At 45.5% G+C, this 25304-nt stretch overlaps 1 protein-coding gene across 11 annotated transcripts in view; it reads left to right on the top strand.

Moving 5' to 3' along the window:
- Nucleotides 1-25304, top strand: part of TPX2 (TPX2 microtubule nucleation factor) — a 48408-nt gene that overhangs the window by 8724 nt on the left and 14380 nt on the right. For 8 of the 11 annotated variants that reach the window (XR_010726064.1, XR_010726062.1, XR_010726063.1 and 5 more), the window contains exons 2-11: nt 7040-7215; nt 9400-9510; nt 10906-11032; nt 11926-12054; nt 13343-13468; nt 15461-15582; nt 16750-16898; nt 17904-18075; nt 19783-19924; nt 20695-20911. Coding sequence is in view for 8 of the 11 variants with exons in the window: in XM_066235388.1 (XP_066091485.1) it covers nt 7110-7215; nt 9400-9510; nt 10906-11032; nt 11926-12054; nt 13343-13468; nt 15461-15582; nt 16750-16898; nt 17904-18075; nt 19783-19924; nt 20695-20911 (1401 nt within the window). In the remaining 3 variants the exon portion in view is untranslated. Of the gene's footprint in view, nt 1-5587; nt 5606-7039; nt 7216-9399; nt 9511-10905; nt 11033-11925; nt 12055-13342; nt 13469-15460; nt 15583-16749; nt 16899-17903; nt 18076-19782; nt 19925-20694; nt 20912-25304 lie in introns of those variants that run through there. The other 3 variants (XM_066235386.1, XM_066235387.1, XM_066235382.1) reach the window with 3 other exon arrangements.

Here is a 25304-nt window from a genome sequence, read left to right as displayed (position 1 = left end):
CAGCTTGGACCCAAGGTCGCTAGCTCGAGCAAGGGGTTACTCGATCTGCTGTAGCCCCATGGTCAAGGCACATATGAGAAAGCAATCAATGAACAACTAGGGTGTCGTAACGAAAAACTGATGATTGATGCTTCTCATGTTTCTCCGTTCCCGTCTCTCTGTCCCTATCTATCCCTCTCTTTGTCTCTGTAAAAAAAAAACAAAAAACAAAAACAAAACCCTTTTCTGTCTTTGTCTTTTGGAAACAAAAATAAGCCATATGGTATGATGGGTGGCACTTGATACACAGTTTTTAAAAGGAAACGAGTTCACAACTTATGGGGGGGCTTATTTCCCTACATCTATTGTAGGCTTACTGGTCAGCAAGAGCTATTTTTTTTTTCACTTACAATGTTTCTAGATTTGGAAGAGCCTGCAGCTCTGATGGATTTAGATAATTTTGAAATGTGATGCTGATTCTCTCGCTTGGCAGAATAATTTGTTTGGGGGAATGTGGTTGACGCATGTGCCCTTTTTTTTTTTTTTTAAGTGAGACCTGTTGACAGAAACTCAATCTTGATTAAGGGGTGCAGGAAGGCGTCCAGTTCCCACAACGCGTGAGGTTCTCTCATTTGAGCAGTTGGCTTTAGTCTGGGCCTGCTCCATTTCCCGTAGGCCTTGTGTGCGCTGTAATTTTTGAAGGTTTTACGTCCTAATATTTATTATTTACGGGGAGGCAGTGCGGTGAAACTGGCAGAACCCTGGAGTTACTATCACCCTTCATTGAGGAGAGGCGGACTTCTCAATGCAGATGCATTTGTTCCCTTCTTTGGTGGATGCAGGGATTGTCTCCTGAGTGGGCCTTGCTACATCAAAGGATAGCTCAAAAGAAGCTTTTTTAAAAGGAGGTCATGTTAAAATTAGTAATTTGGTTTTAAAATTTTACCTAAATAAAGATTAGGTGTATGTAGGTTTGAGTACTTTTAACCCCCACCAATTAAATGCCATCTGAGACCTCACAGGACATTCCTCTTCTGATGTTTGAATACCCTCTTCATAGTCTCTTGTATTCTAGAATATCCAAGGAGAGGTTCATGCTAACCTCCGTCTTACATCTGGCAAAAACTTTATATACAAGAGTACAACTTAGAAGTTAAGGGGTGATGTTTTACTTTATAGGAAGAGTCGGCTCAGAGCATTTCTAGTGTAATTATCAACTTTTTAATTTTTTTAGATTTTATTTATTCATTTTAGAGAGGAGACAAAGAGAGAGAGAAAGGGGGAGGAGCAAGAAGCATCAACTCCCATATGTGCCTTGACTAGGCAAGCCTGGGGTTTTGAACCAGCGACCTCAGCATTCCAGGTTGATGCTTTATCCATTGCGCCCCCACAGGTCAAGCCATTTCTGGTGTAATTAGAACAAGGTTTTTCATTTGCCAGTGTTCTTTATGAACAACTTGTCAGGGAGTGTTTAGTCTTTGTTTAGAGTAGAATTTATTTCTTGCCTAATAGATTACTAAGATTTGGTTACCGACCTCATTTCTGAAGGAATATTTATAGGAAAACCCTGTATGTTATAATGTTTCCAGATTTTGAAATCCTGTGGACCTGGTCCTAAAACTCAACATGGCTGTGCTAGTTGGTAATTGGAGCAGCTTAACTTCCCTGAGTCAGTTTCCTTATTTGTAAGAGGGTGGTGATGATGATATCTATTATCTCTATAGTTAATTCCTTTTTTTTCTACTTTATAAATTTTTTTAAATTACTTTTTTCTTGCCTTTTTTTCATTTTTGTGTAAATTCACTTTAAATGAGATGATTTATGTGACGTGCTTGGCCTGTATTTATTATTACTTATATATGGTTTTGTCTCTGGCTCTTTGACGTCTGATGTTGATCTGTACAAATATCTACTTTTAGATAATACGAGAGGCAGTGGGTGGTGCAGGAGCTAAGTGTGTGCCCTGTAGGATCTGCTCTACTGCTTACTGTGTTCTGAAGTGAGCACATAGTAAATATCTCGCTGCCTCAGTTTCTACTTCTGCTTCACAGGGAAATTGTGAGGATTTAGTGACCTAGTGAAACATGGCCAGCAGTGCCTGGCATGTTGTCAGTACTCAGTAATTAATAGCTGTTATTATTTTTACCTTTTCCCAAGCTTACATACCTTTTTATTAACTCAATACCCAGGAACATTTTGTTTTTATACAGAAACATTACAGGAGATAGAGAATGTGTAACATTTGGATATGTGAAAGTTAGTGACCAGTTTATACATGGGAAGCATTATTTCCAAAAATCAAGAGTTTTAATATGGATTTAGTAATATTTAATCAGCCTGACCAGGCCGTGTCGCAGTTGATAGAGTGTCAGACTGGGACGCAGAGGACCTAGGTTCGAAACCCGATGTCGCCAGCTTGAGTGTGAGGTCGCTGGCTTGAGCATGGGATCATAGACATGACCCCATAATCACTGGCTTGAGCCCAAGGTTGCTGGCTTGAGCAAGGTGTCACTCAGTCTGCTGTAACCCTCAGTCAAGGCACATATGAAAAAGTAATCATTGAATAACTAAGGAGCCTCAATGAAGAATTGATGCTTCTCATCTCTCTCCCTTAATGTTTGTCCCTCTCTCTGTCTGTCTGTCTCTCTCTCTCTATCACACACACAAAAAATATTTAATCAAAATTCCAGAAAGCCCTATAATCATAGATTTAGGGGGAAATACTGCTTAACTACTTCTTTAAACTGAAAAGGTATGCATTTATATAATAAAACATATTACAGTATGAAAGCTCTTATAACAAAATCTTCTGAACTAGAACTCACAACTCTTTCCAGACCAAACACTGTTAGCGTTTTTGAATCTCCTTCCGCAATAGTTTATGTACAAAGGAATAAATGAATGTATGTTATCCTTTTCTCTCTTTTTTAACATGAATGGGAGCACATATGTCTGCATTTTGCTTTTCTCATTTAATCGCTCTTTGAGCTCATTCTACACGTGTAATTGTATGTAAAGTTACCTAATACTAAAGTTAATTAATATTTTATTATGCATTTGTTCCATAATTTATTCAACAGATCTCTTATTGGTAGAATTTGGGTATTTAGCTTTTATGCACAATTTTACAGTGAACTTTCTCATACTCACAGATATGCATAAATAAATATTTGCAAGATAGATTTTTATGTTTAAGATCTCTGAAAAAGAGATATGCAAATTGCCCTTAAGGAGGCTAGCAGTGTAGCTTCATAACTGCCCCCCCAAAAAATAAAAAGAAAATGGGGTGAGGGGTTCCGTTTGAATACTTTCCAGGTGGTTTTCAGCTACATGCTTTGGTGGGATCATGTCTTTTAGGAGGCTAAGTAGGGTTGCTGTAAATTACATTCCTGTTTCTTCCCTCCCCCCCGCTTTAGTTGCCTTCATTACATTCCTGCCTGGGAAGTGTTCCCAGTGACCTGAGTTAGGCATTAAGATCATGGGAATCCAAGATTTTCCCATGTCTTCCAGCATGTTTGTCACAAGAACAGGGAAACTTCCTCCCTGTAGAAGCGGGATTTAACCACTGTCAGGCACTGGAGAATCTTTCAGGGAGGGACCTTGGAACAGAAGTGTGGTCCAGAAGAGGAAAGGTAACAGCAGGTCAGGGGCAGTGCTGATATCTTGTGGCGGTATGCTGCTTAGCCCTTGAAGTGCCTTCTCGTTTGTTTATGGGAAGTGGGTAGGCAGAAAGGTAGAGTGATGTGCCCGTTGCCATATGCATCTAGTAAATGCCAGAGACAGGGCTAGAATTCTGGACGTCTGTGCTTATTGGGACAATTTTTGGCTATAAGTGACAGAAAATGTAACTGTATTAGCTTATACAAAAAAAGCATTACTGCCTGACCAGGCGGTAGCACAGTGGATAGAGCGTCGGACTGGGGTGCCAAGGACCCATGTTCGAGACCCTGAGGTCGCCAGCTTGAATGTGGGCTCATCTGGTTTGAGCAAAGCTCACCAGCTTGGGCCCAAGGTTGCTGGCTCGAGCAAGGGGTTACTCGGTCTGCTGAAGGCCCGCAGTCAAGGCACATATGAGAAATCAATCGATGAACAACTAAGGTGTCGCACAAAAACTAATGATTGATGCTTCTCATCTCTCTCTGTTCCTGTCTGTCTGTCCCTATCTATCCCTCTCTCTGACTCTCTGTCTCTGTAAAAAACAACAACAACGCATTACTATCTAGAGGTGGGTGGTTGCTAATATATATATTTTTCTTTTTAAGTTAGAGGAGGGGAGATAAACAGACTCCTGTTTGCACCCCGACTGGGGTCTGCCTGGCAACCCCTATCTGGGGGCCAATGCTCAGACCAACCAAGCCCCTGGCTTCAGGAAGGGAAGAGAGAGAGAGAAGGGGGAGACGGAGGGGAAGAGAAGCAGATGGTCACTTCTCATGTGTGCCCAGTCTGGGGATTGAACCTAGGTTGTCTGCAGGCTGAGCTGGCACTCTATCCACTGAGACAACTGGCCAGGGTATAATTTTTTAAAATTATTTTAATTTATTTATTCATTTTAGAGGAGAGAGAGAGAAAGAAGGGGGAGGAGCAGGAAGCCCAGGTTTTTTTTTTTTTTTCTTTTTCTTTTTCTGAAGCTGGAAACGGGGAGAGACAGTCAGACTCCCGCATGCGCCCGACCGGGATCCACCCGGCACGCCCACCAGGGGGCAACGCTCTGCCCCTCTGGAGCGTCGCTCTGTTGCAACCAGAGCCACTCTAGCGCCTGGGGCAGAGGCCAAGGAGCCATCTCCAGCGCCCGGGCCATCTTTGCTCCAATGGAGCCTTGCTGCGGGAGGGGAAGAGAAAGACAGAGAGGAAGGAGAGGGGGAGGGGTGGAGAAGCAGATGGGCACCTCTCCTGTGTGCCCTGGCCGGGAATCGAACCCGGGACTTCTGCACGCCAGGCCAACGCTCTACCACTGAGCCAACCGGCCAGGGCTAAGCCCAGGGTTTTGAACTGGTAACCTCAGTGTTCTAGGTCGACGCTTTATCCACTGCACCACCACAGATCAGGCAAGGGTATAATTTTTTTTTTTTTTTTTTTGTATTTTTCTGAAGCTGGAAACGGGGACAGTCAGACAGACTCCCGCATGTGCCCGACCGGGATCCACCCGGCACGCCCACCAGGGGCGATGCTCTGCTCCTCTGGGACGTCACTCTGCCGCGACCAGAGCCACTCTAGCGCCTGGGACAGAGGCCAAGGAGCCATCCCCAGCGCCCAGGCCATCTTTGCTCCAGTGGAGCCTTGACTGTGGGAGGGGAAGAGAGAGACAGAGAGGAAGGAGAGGGTGGGGGTGGAGAAGCAAATGGGTGCTTCTCCTGTGTGCCCTGGCCGGGAATCGAACCCGGGTCCCCTGCACGCCAGGCCAATGCTCTACCGCTGAGCCAACCGGCCAGGGCCGGGTATAATTTTTAATGATCTTGTATTTTTATAATACAATAAGGACTTAAAGAAAGATACTTAATTTAATAAACATGTTCACAAGTGGTTCCTGCTATCTCCTTCTCTTCCAAGACACGGGATACCTCAAGTATGTGCTGTTTCTGGGAGGAAGACAAACGGCTCATTGGGCTTCGTAGAAAATTCCTTGCCAGTGAGTGTAGCCTTTACGCTATTTTTTAGTCTACTTCCAATTCTTTTTTTTTTAAACTTTATTGATTTTACAGAGAGAGGGCCCTGGCCGGTTGGCTCAGTGGTAGAGCATTGGCCTGGCGTGCGGAAGTCCCGGGTTCGATTTCTGGCCAGGGCACACAGGAGAGGTGCCCATCTGCTTCTCCACCCCTCCCCCTTTCCTTCCTCTCTGTCTCTCTCTTCCCCTCCCGCAGCCGAGGCTCCATTGGAGCAAAAGATGGCCCAGGCGCTGGGGATGGCTCCTTGGTCTCTGCCCCAGGCGCTAGAGTGGCTCTGGTCGCGACAGAGCGACGCCCCGGATGAGCAGCGCATCGCCCCCTGGTGGGCGTGCCGGGTGGATCCCGGTCGGGCGCATGCGGGAGTCTGTCTGACTGCGTCCCCATTTCCAGCTTCAGAAAGATTAAACAAAACAAAACAAAAAAAAAAACCAGAGAGAGGAGGGTAGGGAGTGAGAAGTTCCAGCTCCTAGTTGCTTCAATTTAGTTGTTCATTGCTTGCTTGTCACATGTGCCTTGACCCAGTAAGCCTAGGGTTTTGAACTGGTGACCTCAGCATTCCAGGTCGTTGCTCTATCCACTGCGCCCCCACAGGCCAGGCCCAGCTATATATTTTCTTACCCATACAGGCCTGGAGTGGGGGCTGACCTGAGACCTACACAGGTTTCCACAGGGCAGGGCCGAGAACTTGGTACATAGGAGTAGGATGGGCCTTTGCCTTTGACCTGCTTCTTCTACTTAGTTGGCTGTTGTGCCTTTTATATTTATTAAAGTTCTTTTCTTCATGCCCAGGAACAATATTTTCATGAAAATAAGGAAAGAAAACCTATACTTGGCAAAACTGCATTGAGTTCTTACTATGTATAAGATGCTATTCTAGGCACCTTGATGGTGGAGATACACACAACAAATGAGTAATCTCCATCTTTGTCTCCAGGAATGTAAATAACTACAGGTTGGCTGGTTATTTCATGTAAAATTGCATGGTGAAGGAAGCCCTGTGGCCCTGGAGAGCAGCAGTTATGTATGATTGGTAGAAACTGGGAAAGAGTTTGTAGAGAATTGAATGGGACTGTGAATGAAGAGTAGAATTCTGATTGGTGGGTATAAAATTTACTGGTGTGGTTCAGATACTGGGTGTGTGGGACAGAATAAATTATACTGGGTTATTCAGGGCAGAGATATATAGTAAATTGGATGAGAAAACAATAGATTGAGGGGGAAATAAAATAATGAATATAAAACATCTAGAACAGTGTGTGGCATGGTATGTACTCAGACTTTCTAATTCTACCATTTACCTCAAGGGGGATCTTCAAGTTACCAAAAAAGAACAGTTAACCTAGCTTGATTTGAAAAGTAAGATGTGTAGTCAAGTTTCGAACCATTTCTTTACTTAGCAGGTGACGCGTTAAGAAAAGTGACGGCAATATTGGAGAAAACCATCTCTTAGGTGGCAAGGTGGGGACAATGTCACAAGTTAAAGCCTCTTACGCCTATGATGCCCCCGCGGACTTCATCAATTTTACATCTTTGAATGATGAGGAAGAAACTCAAAACATAGATTCTTGGTTCGGTAAGTGTGTTCTTCATTTTAAGGGTTAGTGGGTTGCTTTGTTCTGAGGACCTTTAAGAAATAGAAAGGCTTGCAAGAAAATACCTTAAAATATAATTCTATCTGTACCAAGATACTTTGTCATCCATGATATGAGAGAAATGACTGAAATACCCAGCATTTGGGAATGGACTGTCTGGATAAGTCAGTGTTATTTCACAGTTAATCGATGTTTCTCTCTTTCTCCTCTCCCTTCCTTCCTCTCTCTCTAAAAACCAATAAGTTAAAAAGAAAATGTTGAACAGTTCTTACATCACAAGGATCCTTTTTGTGTCGTCCTTTTATAACCCACTCCCCTCTGTCCTGCTAGCCCTCCCTAATTAATTTTTTTTTTTAAGTTTTTCCATTGACTTGAGGAGGAGAGATGGGAAGGAGGAGACTGAGAGAGAGAAAGAGCGAGAGAAAAGCATTAACTCAATATTCTAACTTAGTTATTCCATCTAGCTATGCACTCATTGGTTGCTTCTCATATGTGCCCTGACCTGGAATCGAACATGTGATTTGGCGTGCCAGGACAATGAATGCTCTGTCCACTGAGCCACCTGGGCTCTCTCCCCAATTTTTTTTTTTTTTTTTGAGAGAAAGAAGGACAGATAGGGAGAAAAATGAGAAGCATCAATTCTTCATTGCAGCTCCTTAGTTGTTCAGTGACTGCTTTTTCATATGTGCCTTGACCAGAGGGCTCCAGCAGAGTGAGGGACGCCTTGCTCAAGCCAGCAACCTTGTGCTTAAGCCAGCGACCATGGGATCATGTCTATGATCCCACACTCAAGCCGGCAACCCTGAGCTCAAGCCAGGTGAGCCCCCACTCAAGCTGGCATCCTCGGGGTTTTGAACCTGGGTCCTCTGTGTCCCAGTCTCAGTCCTCCCAGTCCAATGCTCCATCTACTGCACCACTGCCTGGTCATGCCCGATTCATTTTTACATGGAAGACTTGTGCTATCAGAGCCCAGTCTCTAAACAGATAGGATTACCTAATGTCGGGTTATGTGATACGGCACACACCCTGATACCAGGCCAACAATAAATAAGGATGGTGATATTTTTATATTACTTTGGAATAATATGTGACACTAGTGAGTGATATGTCAGGATAGCAGTTGCTAGGGCTCCTTCATTTTATTCTTTCTCATGTCCTTTCTATTATTAAGAAAAATCACTATTAATGGGGGAAAAATGAGTGCATTGCAGCTGTGCTTAGTGCTGATAACACAGAATCCACATGTGAGGGCCCATGCCATTCTCTTGGGAAAGGACGTGAGTGGTGTCCAGTGGGGGCCCTGAGAGGACAGGTCTCTTAGAACCAGTGTGGGAGGGCAGGTGGACAGGAGGCTCTTCCCACACCCTTCCTCCACTGAAATCCTGAGGAACTAGTTGGGTTGTCTGCTATCTCTTTTTCTCTAAGTTTTTTTTAAAATAAAAAAATGGAAATACTAGTATAACCATACTGTTAAGTACAGTTTGGAAGAAAAGAATTAATCCCATTGTTTTTTCAAACCCATCTTAGTTCTAATACATTATTTTCTAATTTCTTCCAAATAATCACATCTTTCGACACAGTTGCAATCAGTGTACCAGCACTGTGTGGTTGCTGGGACTTCCTACCTTCCTGACGCTATCAGGAGGCTGTTGGGGGACCAGGCATCTCACTGCTTTGTGCTGACTTTTGGGCACAGCAGAACCAGAGATAAAGTTCCTCCCCAGAGGCCTGGCTGCATTCCTCCCGCACGCACCCCACACTCCACTCTCCCCGTCCCAACTGAGGAGGGCTCTCCGACTGTAAGATGTCCTTGCAAGCCCTGCACTGCAGAGGAACATGATGTACTGAGGTGGCAGATACGGCCAGTTCACGCTTGTGTGGCCCTCGATGCGAATCAGGGAGAGACAAGGGCTGTTCACAGCGCAGAGCCTGCACTTTTCTGTGGTCCTTTGTTCAGCATTGCCCGTGCTGTGGTGATAGTTTTTACAGTCTCCATCTGTGACGTAGAACGTGTGCTCTTCTTCTTCAGTCTTTTGACCACAGAACTGCTTGCACTTGCCACTTGAGTTAGAAGTGTGCTGCTAGGGGGCTTCAGGCCCTGTTTTAAGTGCACGGCACTGACTTGTTTTGCTTCTTTAGCTGATGACACTCTTCCCTTTTCACAGAAGAGAAGGCCAATTTGGAGAATAAGTTTCCAGGGCTTTTTCTGGGCAAGACTCCTTTGACAAAGGCAAAGCCTCAGCCTCAGCAAGCTAGTCTCACCCCTTTGAGACCAGGTAAGAGGGAATGTACTAGGCAGAAGCTCCTTGGCAGGACGGTTGGGGGGGGGGGTATTAGCCTGAGGAGCCTGGGGAATTGCTGACAGGCTGTTCCTGGGTTTGCTGTCACATGTGGGTCTGGCTGGGGAGTGAACCAGGAGTAGAGAAGAATGTATCGCTTTATGTTATACGAGAATTCTTTGAGTCATGTGTCTGATTTTAAAAGATGGTTGACATTTAAAATGGTGGTTACTAAATCTGTAGGATACTGTATATTTGATCAGAACAAAAGAGGCCTTTAACAGGTCATATACATCCTTGAAAATGACTTTTTCTTTTTTTTCTTTTTTTTCTTTTTAGTGAGAGAGACAGAGAGGGGCAGAAAGGGACAGACAGACAGGAAGGAAGAGAGATGAGAAACATCAATTCTTCATTGTGGCACCTTAGTTGTTCATTGATTGCTTTCTCATATGTGCCTTGACGGGGCAGGGGGACGCTCAAGCCAGTGACTATGGGGTCATGTTTATGATCCCATGCTCACGCCAGCGACCCTGCACTCAAGTCAGAGACCTCGGGGTTTTGAACCTGGGTCCTCCGTGTCCCAGGCCGGCGTTCTGTCCAGTGCACCACCACCTACCTGGTCAGGCTGACATTGATTCTCTTTTTGAAGTCAGCTATGTTTGCTGCCTTATTTCCTAGATCCTGTGCCTCTTATGTTCTTCCATTTGTCCTTCATTTTGCTGGACTCCGTCCTCAGGGAGCCCCACGATTAGGTACAGAAGAGAACTCGGGGTTCTGTCCTGTCTGAAACTGTCATCATTTAACCTTCCTACACAATTGAAAGTTTGAAGACAGAATCGTAGATTTAGCAACATTTTCTGCTACTCTGAAGGCAGTGTTTTGATCTGTCATCCTGTGTCACTGACAAGGAAGTCTGCTTCTCCTATTTTCTGTGCGTCTTAGGTGGTTTCTTTTTCTCTATGGAAGCTTTTCAAATTTTGTCCTTTTAAAATGTCATAAGGATGTTTCTGGGATTTCTTTTCTGAGGTAGTGCCTTAGGCTAGCAGACAGGCAGAGCCCTGTGTACTTTATTTCTGCTTCAAAAGTAGCTTTTATAAAGTGGTCTTCTGGGGAACATTTCGCTAGAGCTAAAGGTTCTACTGCTTAGGATGGCTGTTTGTGTATGTACACAATGTGTAAAATTTTCAATCTAGAATTCTGTACTGAGTCATATATACAGGGCAGGGCAAAAGTAGGTTTACAGTTGTGTATATACAAAACAGTTTATTCTTGTGTTACTTATTATTGTTTTATTTTCTATGTGAACAGCTGTAAATGTACTTTTGCCCCCCCCCTTACCTCCAGCTTGTTTTCTGGGGGTTTGAGTGCTGACCGGTCTTGACTCTCCTGCAGTTGAGAACACTTCCTACGAAGAGTTGGAAAAGGAGAACCAGGAGCCTCCGTCCGTTCCCTCAGAGGCTCGCTCCTCCCGGGACTGCAAGGGCACCACCGCTAGAAAGACTCCGTCCCTGCCTCAGAGGTCAGTCTGTTCGGGGTCCAAAGTGGTGATCAGTTAATGGTGTTCAAAGAGTAGTTACTGGAAAGAGCATCTGTCTACTGGTGTCCCCTTAGTTCTGCATTCCCCGGATACCCGCCACCGTGGTGTATCCAGATGGTGCTCTACTGACTGAGCCACCCGGCCGGGGCTCACAGACATGTTGTTGAATGAAATAAACCAGGCAGAAAAAAAAAATAGTTGCGGCAATCTGATTACATTATATAAAGGTTTGTTTTTTTGTTCCTTTCCTAACTCATGGACCACATTGTGGAACACACGCCTTTGTGGTAAAATGATAAGGAGAGAGGCGTGATTCCTGCGGGACACGTCACGATAGTGGTTGCTGCCGATGTCCTGTTTCTTAGCCTAGGCGGTGATTTCGTGAGCTTTCACTTTGTGATCACCTAACTTAATTTTTGTTTTGTGTACTTTTTGGTAGGTGTTATATTTTAACAAAAGGGGTGTGGCCAAAGGGAAAAGGAGAATAATGGTCGGTCACGTCGCCTCATTTATTTTTACTTTTATTCTTATGAAAGAAGAAAATTCTTCTAGGTGGTTGCCAGTGCCTTAAAAATATATCAGCTTTATTGAGGTCCAATTTACAAACAACAGTGTATTTAAGTACCAATATATTATGATGTAATTTCAAAAAACTATCAGTAAGTCAAGAAAAGCTTAGATTTTGGGAGTGGAAATAATACCACTGAATTTTTCTTTTTTCCCCCAAATGTATCCTTTACAAAAGGTAATACCACCGATTTTTTTTTTTTTTAGCCCTTTGTAGTTTGAGATATGTTCACATTTCTGAAGAACATTTATATGTCTGTAGTAGGTATATTCATTTCAGATCAATTTTGTGTATTCCTCTACCACAGAAGATCTGTTAGACTCTCTGCGCAGAAAGATTTGGCACAGAAAGAAAAACACAATGTAAAAATGAAAGCCAAGAGATGTGCTACTCCTGTTATCACCGGTGACATTCTACCCAACAAAAGAATGAAAGTGTAAGTAGCCGCAGCTTCGGTCGTTGGCATGGGCTTTACCCGCTTGGCTCCGGTGTCAGTTGCAAGTGGAAGACAAGGTGGGGCAAAGGAGGTTTACAGCTGTTCGTATGGAAGATAACACACTAATTAACAAATAGTAGTACAGGAATAAACTGTTTTGTGTGCTCACAACTGTAAACCTCCCTCTGCCCCCCCCCCCCCCCATATGGTGCTCTTATTTTTATCAGTTAGGAATGTATTGTTCCTGTTTGGCTAGAGTAAATAGTAATTTATTTGCTTCACAGAAGTTTGCTGTTGGCTTTGGTTCAGGGCAGCCTCTCTATGAGTCTTAGCTTCTGTTTCTTGCTTGTTGCTTAGGATGGCTGCTCTGTGTTTCTTAGCGTCTCCCTATGCTCATTGCCTTGCTGCCGGAAGGTAGCTGCTGTGTCTCTAGTGTCCGATCCATGTTAAGAGCAGGAGACGGCCAAGGAAGAGGGGCAGCACTCCTGCCACGACAGTGAAATATCTTTCAGAAACCCTTATTACACTCAGTTGCCCAGCTGTGTCAGGGCTCCCTCCCAGCTGCAGCAGAGGCCATTGATACAGGAACACTACTTTTGCCTTTGTATTGTCGCCCCAAACACAATTGGAGATCTGTTAATAAGAAAGAAAATGGCCTGACTAGGCGGTGGTGCAGTGGATAGAGCATCGGACCAGGATGTGGAGGACCCAGGTTCAAAACCCCAAGGTCGCCAGCTTGAGCACGGGCTCATCTGGTTTGAGCAAAGCTCATCAGCTTGGACCCAAGGTCGCTGGCTCGAGCAAGGGGTTACTCAGTCTGCTGTAGCCCCACGGTCAAGGCACATATGAGAAAGCAATCAACGAACAACTAAGGTGTCGCAACGAAAAAATGATGATTGATGCCTCTCATCTCTCTCCATTCCTGTCTGTCTGTCCCTATCTATCCCTCTCTCTGACTCTCTGTCTCTGAAAAAAAAAAGAAAGAAAGAAAATGGAGTAGATGTGGGATGGGCGACTAGCCATCTGCTATTTGTGCACTTGATGAGCAGCTGGTATCCCTCTTGCCCTCTGGAACCATCACCCAGCAACTTACCCTTGACTCTTCTTGGGTTCTTAAACTTGACCTGTTATAGCCATTGGTATACATATGCTCTGATGACTCGTGCTTGAGGCATGCTTGTTGTTCTAAAGTGAAAAAATTTAAGTCATGGGGTAGCTTTGGGGAGGAAGGTAGAGCAGCTTCTGCTTTAGGGAATTACGAGGATATTTCCTGTTTTTTTACCTCAAGTTCTAACACTAAAAAGAAGCCAGAAGAGGAAGATGGTGGTGCTCCTGAAGACACTTCTGGAAGGAATGGGTCTTTCCCGGAGAAAGCCAGGGGCAAGCAGACTGTGTCTTCTGTGCCACCTTTAAGGTACGCTTTTTTCCTGAATTTCACGTGAGAGTCAACAGAGTAACATCACAGATGGTACACCTGCGTCTGCTTGGTGTGCTTGGCGCTTAGGATATTCCTAAGGCCCCGACCCTGGTGATGTGAGTCATTTAACATCTAGATAGGGGCTCGCATCTTAAGCATTGGGGAAAATATACTGTTAAAGCAAATTAAAAGAAATATAAAAGGAAAAAGTAAAGATTCTTATTATCTAAATTAAACAGTTTTTATTTTGCCAAGCTTCCTTCTGGTCTTTTCTTCTAGTGAAATGTATTTTTGTGATCAGTATGTAAACAACCTTTATGTCTGCTTTGTTTACTCACCGGGAGACTTTTAATTTATTTCTGTACTGTTTTAAAATCTGTACATTTACCCTTTTTTGATAGATTAATATTCTTTCATTATATTTCACCATTTTCTGTGAAAATGCTGTTTCCGGTTTTCCGCTGTTGTAAGTGGTCAGCGAATGTTTCTATGGCAGAGCTTTTCATTGGATTAGCCACATCGGGTACGGAAGGAGAGGTGCCTTCATGGATGGGTATGACTAGTTCGATGGCTGTTGATATTTATTCTCAGTTTTATTTCTGAAACGAACGTATGAATTTACAGTGCCGTCAGCTTTGAATATTTTTACTTCCTGGTTTCATTTGCATTACATTTTGTTTTTTTTACTTCAGAAATTGTTTTTCCATTGAAATTGATAGATTATTGATAGCATCCAGTTATTTTTATTTGTACTTGCTTGATTGCTGATAACATTGCATTACTGTTATTGTAACATCTTTTCCATATTTCCTCTTGGATGAATTGTCTGTTTTATTTTATCTACAAGTGATCTTAGGGGTGTTCTCATTACTAAATATGGCTACTCTAGCTGGAACCTTTACTGTGTTGAGTACTTCAGAAAAGTTGGATTTAATAAGTCACAAGTATTCTGTGAAGATGGGAAACCCTGAGGCTCAGAGAGGTTGGGTCATCCTCTCAAGATCATTCAGCCGGAGACCTGACTTGAGTGGGTGGTGAGCACAGCAGTACATTATACAGATGATGGATTATAGAATTTTACACCGGAAACCTATTTAATTTTATTAACCAGTGTCACCCCAGTTAAAAAAAAAAAAAGATCTCAGCCCTGGCCGGTTGGCTCAGCGGTAGAGCGTCGGCCTAGCGTGCGGAGGACCTGGGTTCGATTCCCGGCCAGGGCACACAGGAGAAGCGCCCATTTGCTTCTCCACCCCTCTGCCGCGCTTTCCTCTCTGTCTCTCTCTTCCCCTCCCGCAGCCAAGGCTCCATTGGAGCAAGGATGGCCCGGGCGCTGGGGATGGTTCTGTGGCCTCTGCCTCAGGCGCTAGAGTGGCTCTAGTTGCAACATGGCGACGCCCAGGATGGGCAGAGCATCGCCCCCTGGTGGGCAGAGCATCGCCCCTGGTGGGCGTGCCAGGTGGATCCTGGTCGGGCGCATGCGGGAGTCTGTCTGACTGTCTCTCCCTGTTTCCAGCTTCAGAAAAATGGAAAAAAAAAAAAAAAAAATCTCATAGGCAAGAAACTAGAATTTGAACCTGCTTGGCTTTACTCCTAAGTCAGTTTATTACTATATATTCTGTACATATTATTAACCTTTTGCCATATTTGTTGCATATATTTTCCCTATTGTACCGGCATTTTAATTTTAGTTTTTCTGGTGGCACAAAGCTAATCATTATATAGTCAAATTTGTGGAGTGTTGGTACTATCTTCTAGTCTGCTTTAGCTATTTTCTGACAGCTTGTTCAATACTTTGGTATAAGTTGTGCATCTGGATTTTCTCTTTGCCATAGTCACTATTGATCTGTGAGATAATAGTTTTTGTTTGGATGATAATTTTGTCTCAGGTTAAAAATCCAATGTGTATGATGCCTTTACATTATTTTGTATCGGTGAGCCTTTTTCTCTTCTCCTCTCCTCTCATACCTCCTTTACCGATCTGCCCTGTAGACAGAAAGTTCTGAAGAGCAGCGAGGAGCAGGAGCTGGAGAAGAGCCTGCGGATGCAGCGGGAGGTGATGGAGATGCGCAGGAGGAACGAGGAGTTCAAGAAGGTGGCCCTGGCGGGGGCAGGTCAGTTCAGCTCGCCCAGTCTGCTTTCTGGGGCTGCTGCTCGTAGTTTGGGTAGTAGGCAGAAAACTGTGTGTTTATTTAGAAGGCTGGACATAGATACTTTTTATATCCCAGTGATGATTCCCTAGAACATTTTACATGCATTTGCCCTTTATTTATTTATTTTTCCTTTTAGAGAGAGAAAGAGAGACAGGAAGGGAGAGGGATAAGATACATCAACTTGTAGTTGTGGCACTTTATTTGTTTGATTGCTTCTCGTATATGCCTTGACTGGGGTGCCTCAAGCCGAACCAGTGACCCCTTGTTCAAGCCGGCAACCTTTGGGCTCAAGCCAGTGTGACCATGGGATCATGTCTGATCTCACGCTCAAGCCATTGAGCCTGCACTCGAGCCAGATGAACCTGTGCTCAAGCCGGACCTCGGGGTTTCAAACCTGGGACCTTAGCGTCCCAGGTCAATGCTCGATCCACTGCGCCACCACCAGTCAGGCCATTGGCCCTTTCTTAAAGCCTGCTGTTCCTCTGCCTCTAACTGTAGAAGTCATGCCCCTCTTTTGAGGCTTTTTTTCATGAGGATTTTCTTCATTTTTTCAAGTAGAATTAATTTCTCCCTCCTTTTTTCTCTTAAAATTTTTTTTTTCGTATTAGAAAAAAAGGGAGTGGGATTAAGACAGAAGATAGAACAACTGGGCAGGCCAGTGTTCGTTGCTGTTTTCCCACTTGATCCCAGGCAGAGGGACGGGAAGCTGAAGGGAGTCGGTCACAGTGAAGGCGGGGAAGTGGGGGTGAGGAGCAGGCGGGCCTGCGCTGCTTCGCTCTAGTGTAGAATTAAGTCACTTCAGAGCTCTGACCGTCCAAAGTGTTCCAGTTACTGCGTCTCCAGAGCTGTGACCACCCCTCGGCGACGGGATTTTTCTCCCCTGCACCAGCTCTTGACAGTTTACATCTCCCCGAAGGGCCTCACACCCAGCAGGACTCCCCTCATTGAATAAGGCACAGATCATTAGTGTCCTTGGGGACTGCCCCAAATACTGGGTCGTGTGCAGAGAGCGAACAGAGTCAGAGCTGTGGTAATGGGAGGACAGAAAGGGCTGGATAGAAGGGGATCTCCCAGTGTTCTCTCTTCCTACTTGGTGTCACAGTGGGCTTTACTCTGCCCCTTGCTCAGGGCAACCTGTGAAGCCGCCAGCGAGCCAGGTGACCAAGTCAGTCAACTTCCACTTCTGCACAGAGGAGCGAATCAAACAGCCCAAGAACCAGGAGGAGTATAAGGAAGTGAACTTCACCTCTGAGCTGCGGAAGCACCCCCCGTCTCCTGTAAGTTGATGGACTCGATGAATGTTCCTGTTACTGAGTCAGTGAGGGTCGCAGGTGTGGCATTTGTGGTCACTCCTTACAGTACTATAATTGAATTGAGATCTGGGTCCTCACTGTGCCCCTGTTAGCTCTCTGATCTTGGATAAATCACTCTCTCTGGGAGCCATCTTGCCAAGTTGCTGTGGGAATGGAATTGAGAATATACATAAAACATAAGATTTTGCATGGCAAGTTGTAGGCAAAGGCTTGTTATAACTTGTGCTGTTACAAAATTCTTGAAAAAGTCTTGTGTTTGCCGAGCTGTGTACAAAATATAACAGCATCTATGGGAAAAATGGCGTTGGGGCAGACCTCTCAAATCCCGTGCAGTTTTGTTACCAAAGCGCTAACAAAAATAGTAACAACCTTAAGTAAAAATCTAGTGCTGAGAATCTAGTACTAGTACTTGCAATTTTAGTCATCATCGTCATTTGTTGAAGTCAGTCTTTTAGTTTTAACCCTGGGGTGTGCTTCTTTTATTGAAATGTAGGTTCCAGAAGATTTTTGTTTCTAATCAGAGACTGATTTAATCAAAGTCAATGGTTCAAAGAGTAGGCCTCTCCATCAATCAGTTCTTAGGAGGGTGTGGGAGGGTCTTGTTCAGGCAGCTGCCTGACCTGATCCACTCCCAGGAACCCAATCAATTTGTTTTTTAAGTGAGATTGGGGATAGGGTTACCTTTTTAGACTTTTTGTTCTTTGTAATTCTAAGAAGATTTGCTCTTGATTGCTTCAAAACACTAACATACTTGTGAAAAATCACTTTATGTACTATTGTAGGACAATTTGCTAAGTGCTAGTCCATTCTTCCTTTTCTAAAAAGTTGGGCCTAGACTGGGTATAGCCTGTGCTCAAGAATGCACAGACTTAAGAATAATGCTGGTTTTCCTTTTGCTCCTCTGCTGGTCATGTGACTGGTACATTGGCACTTCCGTAATGTTTTATGTGGGAACAAATTTCTCTACAGGCCGGAGTGGTGAAGGGGTGCACCATTATAAAGCCTTTCAACCTGTCCCAAGGCAGGAAGAGGACATTCGATGAAGCAGCTTGTTCGTACACGCCCATTGCACAGCAGGTCGAAGCCTTCTACAAACGGACCCCCAACAGATACCATTTGAGGAGCAAGAAGGATGATGTCGGTAAGTTTCTTGCCGAGTTCAGAGCTGGCTGGAGTCTCCCCTAGAATTTCTTTTGCTTCCATCTTAGGCACAAATTTGCCTTTAGTTGAAATCCTAGTGTTTGAACTAAAGTATGGTGTGTACCTCTGTGCAGACAGCTAAGGTATTACTGAGCATTTCTCATACCACCGAGCCACCTGTCCACTCTGCCCACCATGCCCACCAGCCCCTTGGTCAGTTCTTCTGTCAGTAGCCGGCCAAGGGGAGCCAAGGTTACCTGATATGTTGGTTACTACACATCAAGGATAATCTTTTTTTTTTTTTAATTTTTTTATTTTTACAGAGGCAGAGATAGACAGGGACAAACAGACAGGAACGGAGAGAGATGAGAAACATCAATCATCAGTTTCTCGTTGCGCGTTGTGACTTCTTAGTTGTTCATTGATTGCTTTCTCACATGTGCCTTGACCGTGGGCCTTCAGCAGACCGAGTAATCCCCTGCTGGAGCCAGCGACCGTGGGTCCAAGCTGGTGAGCTCTTTGCTCAAGCCAGATGAGCCCACGCTCAAGCTGGCGACCTCGGGGTCTCGAACCTGGGTCCTTTCGTATCCCAGTCCGATGCTCTATCCACTGCGCCACCACCTGGTCAGGCTCAAGGATAATCTTATAGCTTCTATTTTTATGAAAGTAATGACAAGAAGGATGGTATAGACGTTGGGGAAATGAAGTGGAATAGAACAGTTGTCCAGACTACAAGGCGAGCATTATGGGCAAAACAGAATCTGGTTGTTTGTCTTCAAAGACCTCAGTTTTTTCTCCCTGCAGAAGCGTTGTTTAGTGCTGTGTTAGGGTGCCAGGTAAGTTCCTTTAAGTGCAGCATTTTTCTTCCGTTTTTTTAGATTTTTTACTAGAGAGTAGGAAGAGAGAGATGAAAGGCATCAACTTGTAGTTGTGGCACCTTAGTTATTCATCGATTTCTTTCTCAAATGTGCCTTGACCGGGGGGCTCAGGCCAATTCATTGACCCCTTTCTCAAGCCCATGTCCCAGTCCGATGCTCTGTCCACTGCGCCACCACCTGGCTAGGCAGACATGGGTGGTTTTTTTTTTTCTTTTTTTCTTTTTTTGAAGCTGGAAATGGGGAGAGACAGTCAGACAGACTCCCACATGCGCCTGCGCCCGACCGGGATCCACCCGGCACGCCCACCAGGGGCGATGCTCTGCCCCTCCGGGGCGTCGCTCTGCCAAGACCAGAGCCACTCTAGCGCCTGGGGCAGAGGCCAAGGAGCCATCCCCAGCGCCCGGGCCATCCCTGCTCCAATGGAGCCCCGGCTGCGGGAGGGGTAGAGAGAGACAGAGAGGAAGGAGGGGGGGGGGTGGAAAAGCAAATGGGCGCTTCTCTTATGTGCCCTGGCCGGGAATCGAACCCGGGTACCCCGCACGCCAGACCGACGCTCTACCGCCGAGCCAACCGGCCAGGGCCCAGACATGGGTGGTTTTAAGTTCAGAAGATAATAGTAGAGTTTACCCAGAGTTCCCTCATCGTTCCCCTCAGTGAAGACTGACAAGGAGAAGACTGAGTGAGTGTCAGGTTGACTGACAGGCACTGAGCTGAGTGTGGAGGGCTGGGCGCCCTGTGGTTGGGCATCTCTGGGCTGCCAAGTTGAGGCAGCACCCCTGGTAAATGGGGTCTCGGGGAACCAGGTGAATGTCTGTGATTTCCGTTTACAGCTCTGTTACCCTCTAAAACTACCGTGGCCAAGATTTCCAGAGACCCCCAGACCCCGATCCTTCTCACCAAGCAGCGCGCACGTCCTGTGACCTGCAAGAGTACCGCGGACCAGGAAGCTGAGGAGCTGGCGATGCTGCAGCAGTGAGTGCCACAGGCAGTGTTTCCGGGGCACTGGCTGTTTTCTTGCCATGGGAATCGGTGGCATTTGAGTTATGGGCTCTGTAGGCTGTGCCCCTGCCTCTCAAAGTTGTGAGAGCAGGGAGCAGGGAGAGGCCCTAGTATAGACTGGTGAAAAGCCCCTGCAGAGGTCGGGGTGGGAGAACTGACCTGTGGTTCCAGTTAGGAGCGTCCTCTGAGCGTGGTTCAGATCGATCCCTCCCTTTCACTGCTTCCCCGGGGGTGAGTGGAGGGGGAAACTGGAACTTAATTGGCAGCACTGGAGTTTGTCTCCTGAATCCTTCTTCAGTTTCCATTCCTTTTGTTTTTCTTTTCTTTCTAATTTTTATTGATTTTAGAAAGAAAGAAACATTGGTTTGTTGTTCCACTTATTTATGCATTCATGGTCATTATATGTTCCCTAACCAGCTCTCAAACCAGCTGCCTTGGCATAGTGGCACGATGCTCTAACCAACTGAGCTGCCAGCCCAGTTCATTTCATCTTATACTTCTTTTGAGAAGGGGGAGCTTCCTCTATGAAGAGAAATCCCAGCTTTTTAAGTGGGGGGATGTTGGGACTTTCTCATTTCTCCTCTGCAGTGGAGGTGGAGGTCGTGGTTACGGAGAGAGATTTTGCTCTGCATGATGGCTGAGCACAATGATTATGGTCTTTCTGTTTTGGCCTACTTTGTTGTTTGTGTAGTTTTCATTTTGTTTTTAAGAAGTTTTTGTGACTGTCATTTAAACTCTCACAGGTATAAATTCAAAGCACAGGAACTTGATCCCAGAATTCTCGAAGGCGGGCCCATCTTGCCCAAGAAACCGCCTGTGAAGCCGCCCACGGAGCCGATTGGCTTTGACTTGGAAATTGAGAAAAGAATCCAACAACGTGAGTCAAAGAAGAAGTCAGAAGACGAACACTTTGAATTTCATTCCAGACCTTGCCCGACTAAGATCTTGGAAGATGTTGTGGTAAGAGTGGTTGAGTCCTGAATGCCAGCCGAATTGTCCTGCTCATGACCAAATATCCACTCACTTGTGCGTGTTCGAATAGATACTATGGTCAGGGCATTCTATTAGGACTTGTAGGTGATAAAGAGACATATCAGGGTTGGTTTTACTCTCAGGAAACTTAAAATCCAATAGGGGAGACAACATATGTGTAAATAATATAAAAAATGAGACAGAATGTCCTAAGAGAGATGACAGTTAAAAGTACTATGGGAATCCAAAGGCAATAATGACTTCTTCCAGAAAGAAGAATTAGGGAATGATTTTTGGAGGGTGAAGCATTTGACGTGATCTCGATCATGTGTGGTAGTAGTCGTCCTTGTCATCATCATCATGTAGTCACTGTCCTAAAAGCTGTCACTGTCAGTAAGTGCCGGGCACTGCTCTGAGCCCTTCTGTACGTTAAGCCGTGGCCCCCCAGGTGGTTCACTCTGCCCCAGTCTGAGATGCGACAGGTGAGCACAGAGAGGTGAGCACAGAGAGGTGAAGGAGCATGTCCAGGCCCTCCGCTAGTGAAGGGGGGAGCCAGGAGAAGCGCTCAGCACGCTGGTTCCAGAGGGCATGACCCTAAATGCCAGCTGCCTCTCCGTTCTCCGTTCTGCGGTAGGGTGGGCGTGACATAAAAAATGCCTGAAGGTGGAAAACGGGGACAGCTTTGGAAACTGTCAGTGGTCAGTGAAGCTGGAGAAAAGTCTGTATACCAAGAGGGGTAACTGAAAACAAGATTTAAGAAGTGGGTTACTTTATTTTAACGGGAGAGGTGCCACAGTCTAAGAATAAGGAAAGGAGTCCAGTGCCCGCATCAGTGCAGAGATGGTTTTTAGATATATTTCCAAGGCGATGAGGAAGCACCTCCTCCCCGGCTTGGAATGACTTAAGTTCCGGGACTGAGAACGCTGTTTTCCTGCCCTGTAGTTGGCTTGCCTTCGGAGTCACCATGGTTTCAGGGGAATCTGCACCAGTGTATTACCTTCGGCTGGGTGCTTACCTTCCGTGATTCAGTTTTCTTAGCGCGAAGTCAGAAGCAATTTGAAGTGGTGTTTTCCAGGCTTTAGAAAGCATGGTAATGCTCAGAAATTCCCCTCTTCCCACCCCGTATCTTTCAGCTGAAAGCTTTCTTCATGTGAGACCTCTTTTCTATTCATGCTGCACATTTACTAGAAGGTCAAACTCTGTTACGCCAATCTTTAAGAAAGCTCTTTCCACCCAAGTGTCTAGTTTGTAAGAGCTCTGCCACCTTTGTCGTCTCCTGTGGAGTGAGCAGTGTTCTGAGCACAAGGGAAATGCCGATTCATGTGCACCTTCAGCTGCGAGGGCCAGAGGGGCTTGCTCCGCGTTTTCCTGTCACTCTAGGAAACAGGGCCCAGGGCAGGGAGGGCTTTCTCAGGGCTCCTGTCCTAGTCATCGGGCTTCTTGCTCTCAATACCATTTTCTCCCAAGCTCCTGGTTCTTCCCCTGCCAGGACCAATATTGAAAGATTTAAATCATTATGTAAATGGAAAAGCAGTACTTTTTGCCATGAATAGCTATAAGAATAGAAACTACTTACATAAAGCTTATTGTGTGCCATGTTTTATTCTAAACTCTTTATATATTAGCTTACTAAATTCTCATTATAACCCTATGTGGTAAAACACTATGGGCAGTATTATCAATCCATTTATGGTTAAACAACTGTCCCAGACAACAAACTAGCCAGCGCGAGGGTACGGTGTGAGTCTAGGTAAAATGGTGCCAGGGTCCGTGCTCTTGGAGCATTCTTGAATAAAATAGAAGGTTCTTGATAAATATATTCCTATTTAAACAAAACTTATATCACACCTAGTATTCCTTTTCATATCCCTAGTCATACCTGACGTCCACTTTTAGAAACACCAACTTAGGAAATTGGCTTGGCGGTTTGTCGCACTTTGGAAATAAATACTCAGGAGTGTTAAGTGGGGCAGGGTGACTGGAGTTCATTAGGAGTGAGGTGAGACCCAAGAGTCTGTTGCCCAGGCTGTGCCTTGAGGAGAATTCTGGATAAACAGATCAGCGAAGGACTAGGTTTAGTGAGTGCGCGGCTGGGTTGAAGCGCTCTCTGCAGAGACCACCTGCCAGATCCCGCTGGTTCTCAGAATACTCCGGGATCTTATTACGTAAACAGATTCCTGGGCCCCGCCCCTGCGGTGTGTGATTTGTCGGGTGCAGCATGGATTAGACAGCGCCCCGTGGGGAATTTAGTGTTGGACACACAGAGTAAGCAGTCATATTGCTTATGGTGATAACTATTTTGTGTGCTTACATTGTCCTGCGTGTTTTATGAAGATTATCTTATTTATTTCTCGCAACAAGTCTATTTTTATAAGGAAAAAGACACTAAGAGGTGTCTAGTTTGCAGAACCAGGATTTGAGCTGGCACCTTCTGGAGCACCAGCCTTCTGCCCTATAGTGTTATCGTTTATTTCAGCAAACAGTTTTTGAGTTTGACACTGTTTGCAGCTCTCCTAAATTTCCAGTGATTTCACTTCAACTCTTGGTTTCTAGAGAAGCAAAGCATCGGAGACATTAGATTCTCATCTACTGTCTTCATTTGTAAGAAAGGGAGGCTGTGGAAGGGGAATGTGACTTGCCCATGTTTGAAAGTTGGTGACTGAACTGAGATTCGGTCTCCTAACTTCTAGCCTTGGATGTCCATAGTAGCACAGGAGAGCCTGCCTCCCAGAGCCCAGGTGCCGCCTGTCTGCCTGCCCGGTCGTCCCCACTCATGTCCTCTGGGCACTGAAGCCCGCTGTCCTGTGACCTCACGGGGTTCTTGTACCCTCCCGCCTGTGGTAGGCAGGTGGTGAGGAGGCTGCGGGCCACAAGGTGGAGATGAGTAAGGCTCTCGGGGCAGAGGGTGGTGACGAAAATCTGAGCTCGGGGTGTGAAATGTGAACTTGGTGCCCACATCTGGGGGGAAAAGGGGCACCTCAGAAGTAGACATGAATTGGTGAGGCAGTGAGTCATTTTAGCAGTGATATTTTAGGGATGACTTGGGGAGACCAGCACGCTTCCCCCTCCCCCTGCCCCCATCCTCCGGTCCTCCCTGAGATAACATTGCTTCAGTCATTTTCTAACTGCCTGGGACAGGCCTGAGAACTGTCCCTGGGGACTTGGGTGCATATCCTGCCTTGGGGGATGTGATTATCCTGCCATTTATATACCTTAGTTTCATATTCTGCTAGATTTCTTCAGAGCACCTGTGGAAATCAGGAAATGAGTGATCTGTTACTTTTTCATCCTCTTTCCCCACTGGAATGTGAGTCCCTGAGAGCAGGGACCGCGGGTGTCTGTACTGTTCACTTCTGTGTCCCCAGAACCAGGACCACAGTGCAGGCGCTCCACTAAAACACGAAATCTTTTTTCTTTCTAAAAACCCAGTTTTCTTTTCTGTATTTCTGACTGAGCCCCCAGCTGGCCTTGGCTGCAGGGGAGATGGGGTGTGGGCAGATTGTTGCTGCAAACTTGCTTTTCATAAGTCACCTTCCCCTCGCCTGCCGCGTTATAGGGAGGGCCCCACTGGTGAATCTCTCCGGTGGCTTCTCAGGACAGGTTCTCACTTTCCCTTTAAAGTGCTGGTCTCTGTGCTGGGTGGCTTGAGGACAGGAAAAGAGGCATTATTTTAGGACAAAATGAGTCCTCAAATATTTATTTCTAATATTTTGTTTAATGAAAAGAAAATGCCAAAAATGGAGCGGCCGAAGGCTATCCAGTGTGCCTAGGGTTGGCCCAGTTGGACCAGAGCTGGGGGAGGACAGTCTCGGGCTCCCCGCTCCGTGTTCTTATCCCCCTGTCCTGGGAGTGCTCAGCAGGAGGCTGCTGTCCACTCCGGGAGGTTGTAGGACAACAGGTTTTGTTGTTTTATGGTGAGCATTATTTGAAAACCCTATTTCATGGGCTTCGTCACTCAGATTGCAAATTCTGCCATGATGGGTTTCACTGTGCCAGAGATTCTTACCTTATTCAGGAAGCATTTGGTAACTTTTACAGCAGATTGAGATTTTTCTTTATAGTGGTTGCTTTGCAGGGGTGTGAATTTTTTCCAATGATTGATATTGTGCAGAGCCTTTTGGAAAAGCCGCTTGTCTTAGGTCTTGTGGCACAGTCTTTTGGATCTCTTCAGTGATGGCAAATCTTCATATTTCAAAGGTTAATTTGCTCTTAGAAGCTAGTCTAAAGTCATTTGGAACTAAAACTTCAGAGCAGTCCAAGATAATAGGTCTGAAAATAGTTTTATTTAGTAAAAAAGATTGAGTGACTACCTTGCATGGCCCCAAAATTGGCTTTGAAAGCCACTCCAAGAAAGACATACCACACATGTTTTGAGCAGTTG

Source organism: Saccopteryx bilineata, chromosome 6 (genome assembly GCF_036850765.1).
Source record: "Saccopteryx bilineata isolate mSacBil1 chromosome 6, mSacBil1_pri_phased_curated, whole genome shotgun sequence".
Lineage (NCBI taxonomy): Eukaryota > Metazoa > Chordata > Mammalia > Chiroptera > Emballonuridae > Saccopteryx > Saccopteryx bilineata.
This window is presented reverse-complemented; position numbering and strand designations above follow the sequence as displayed.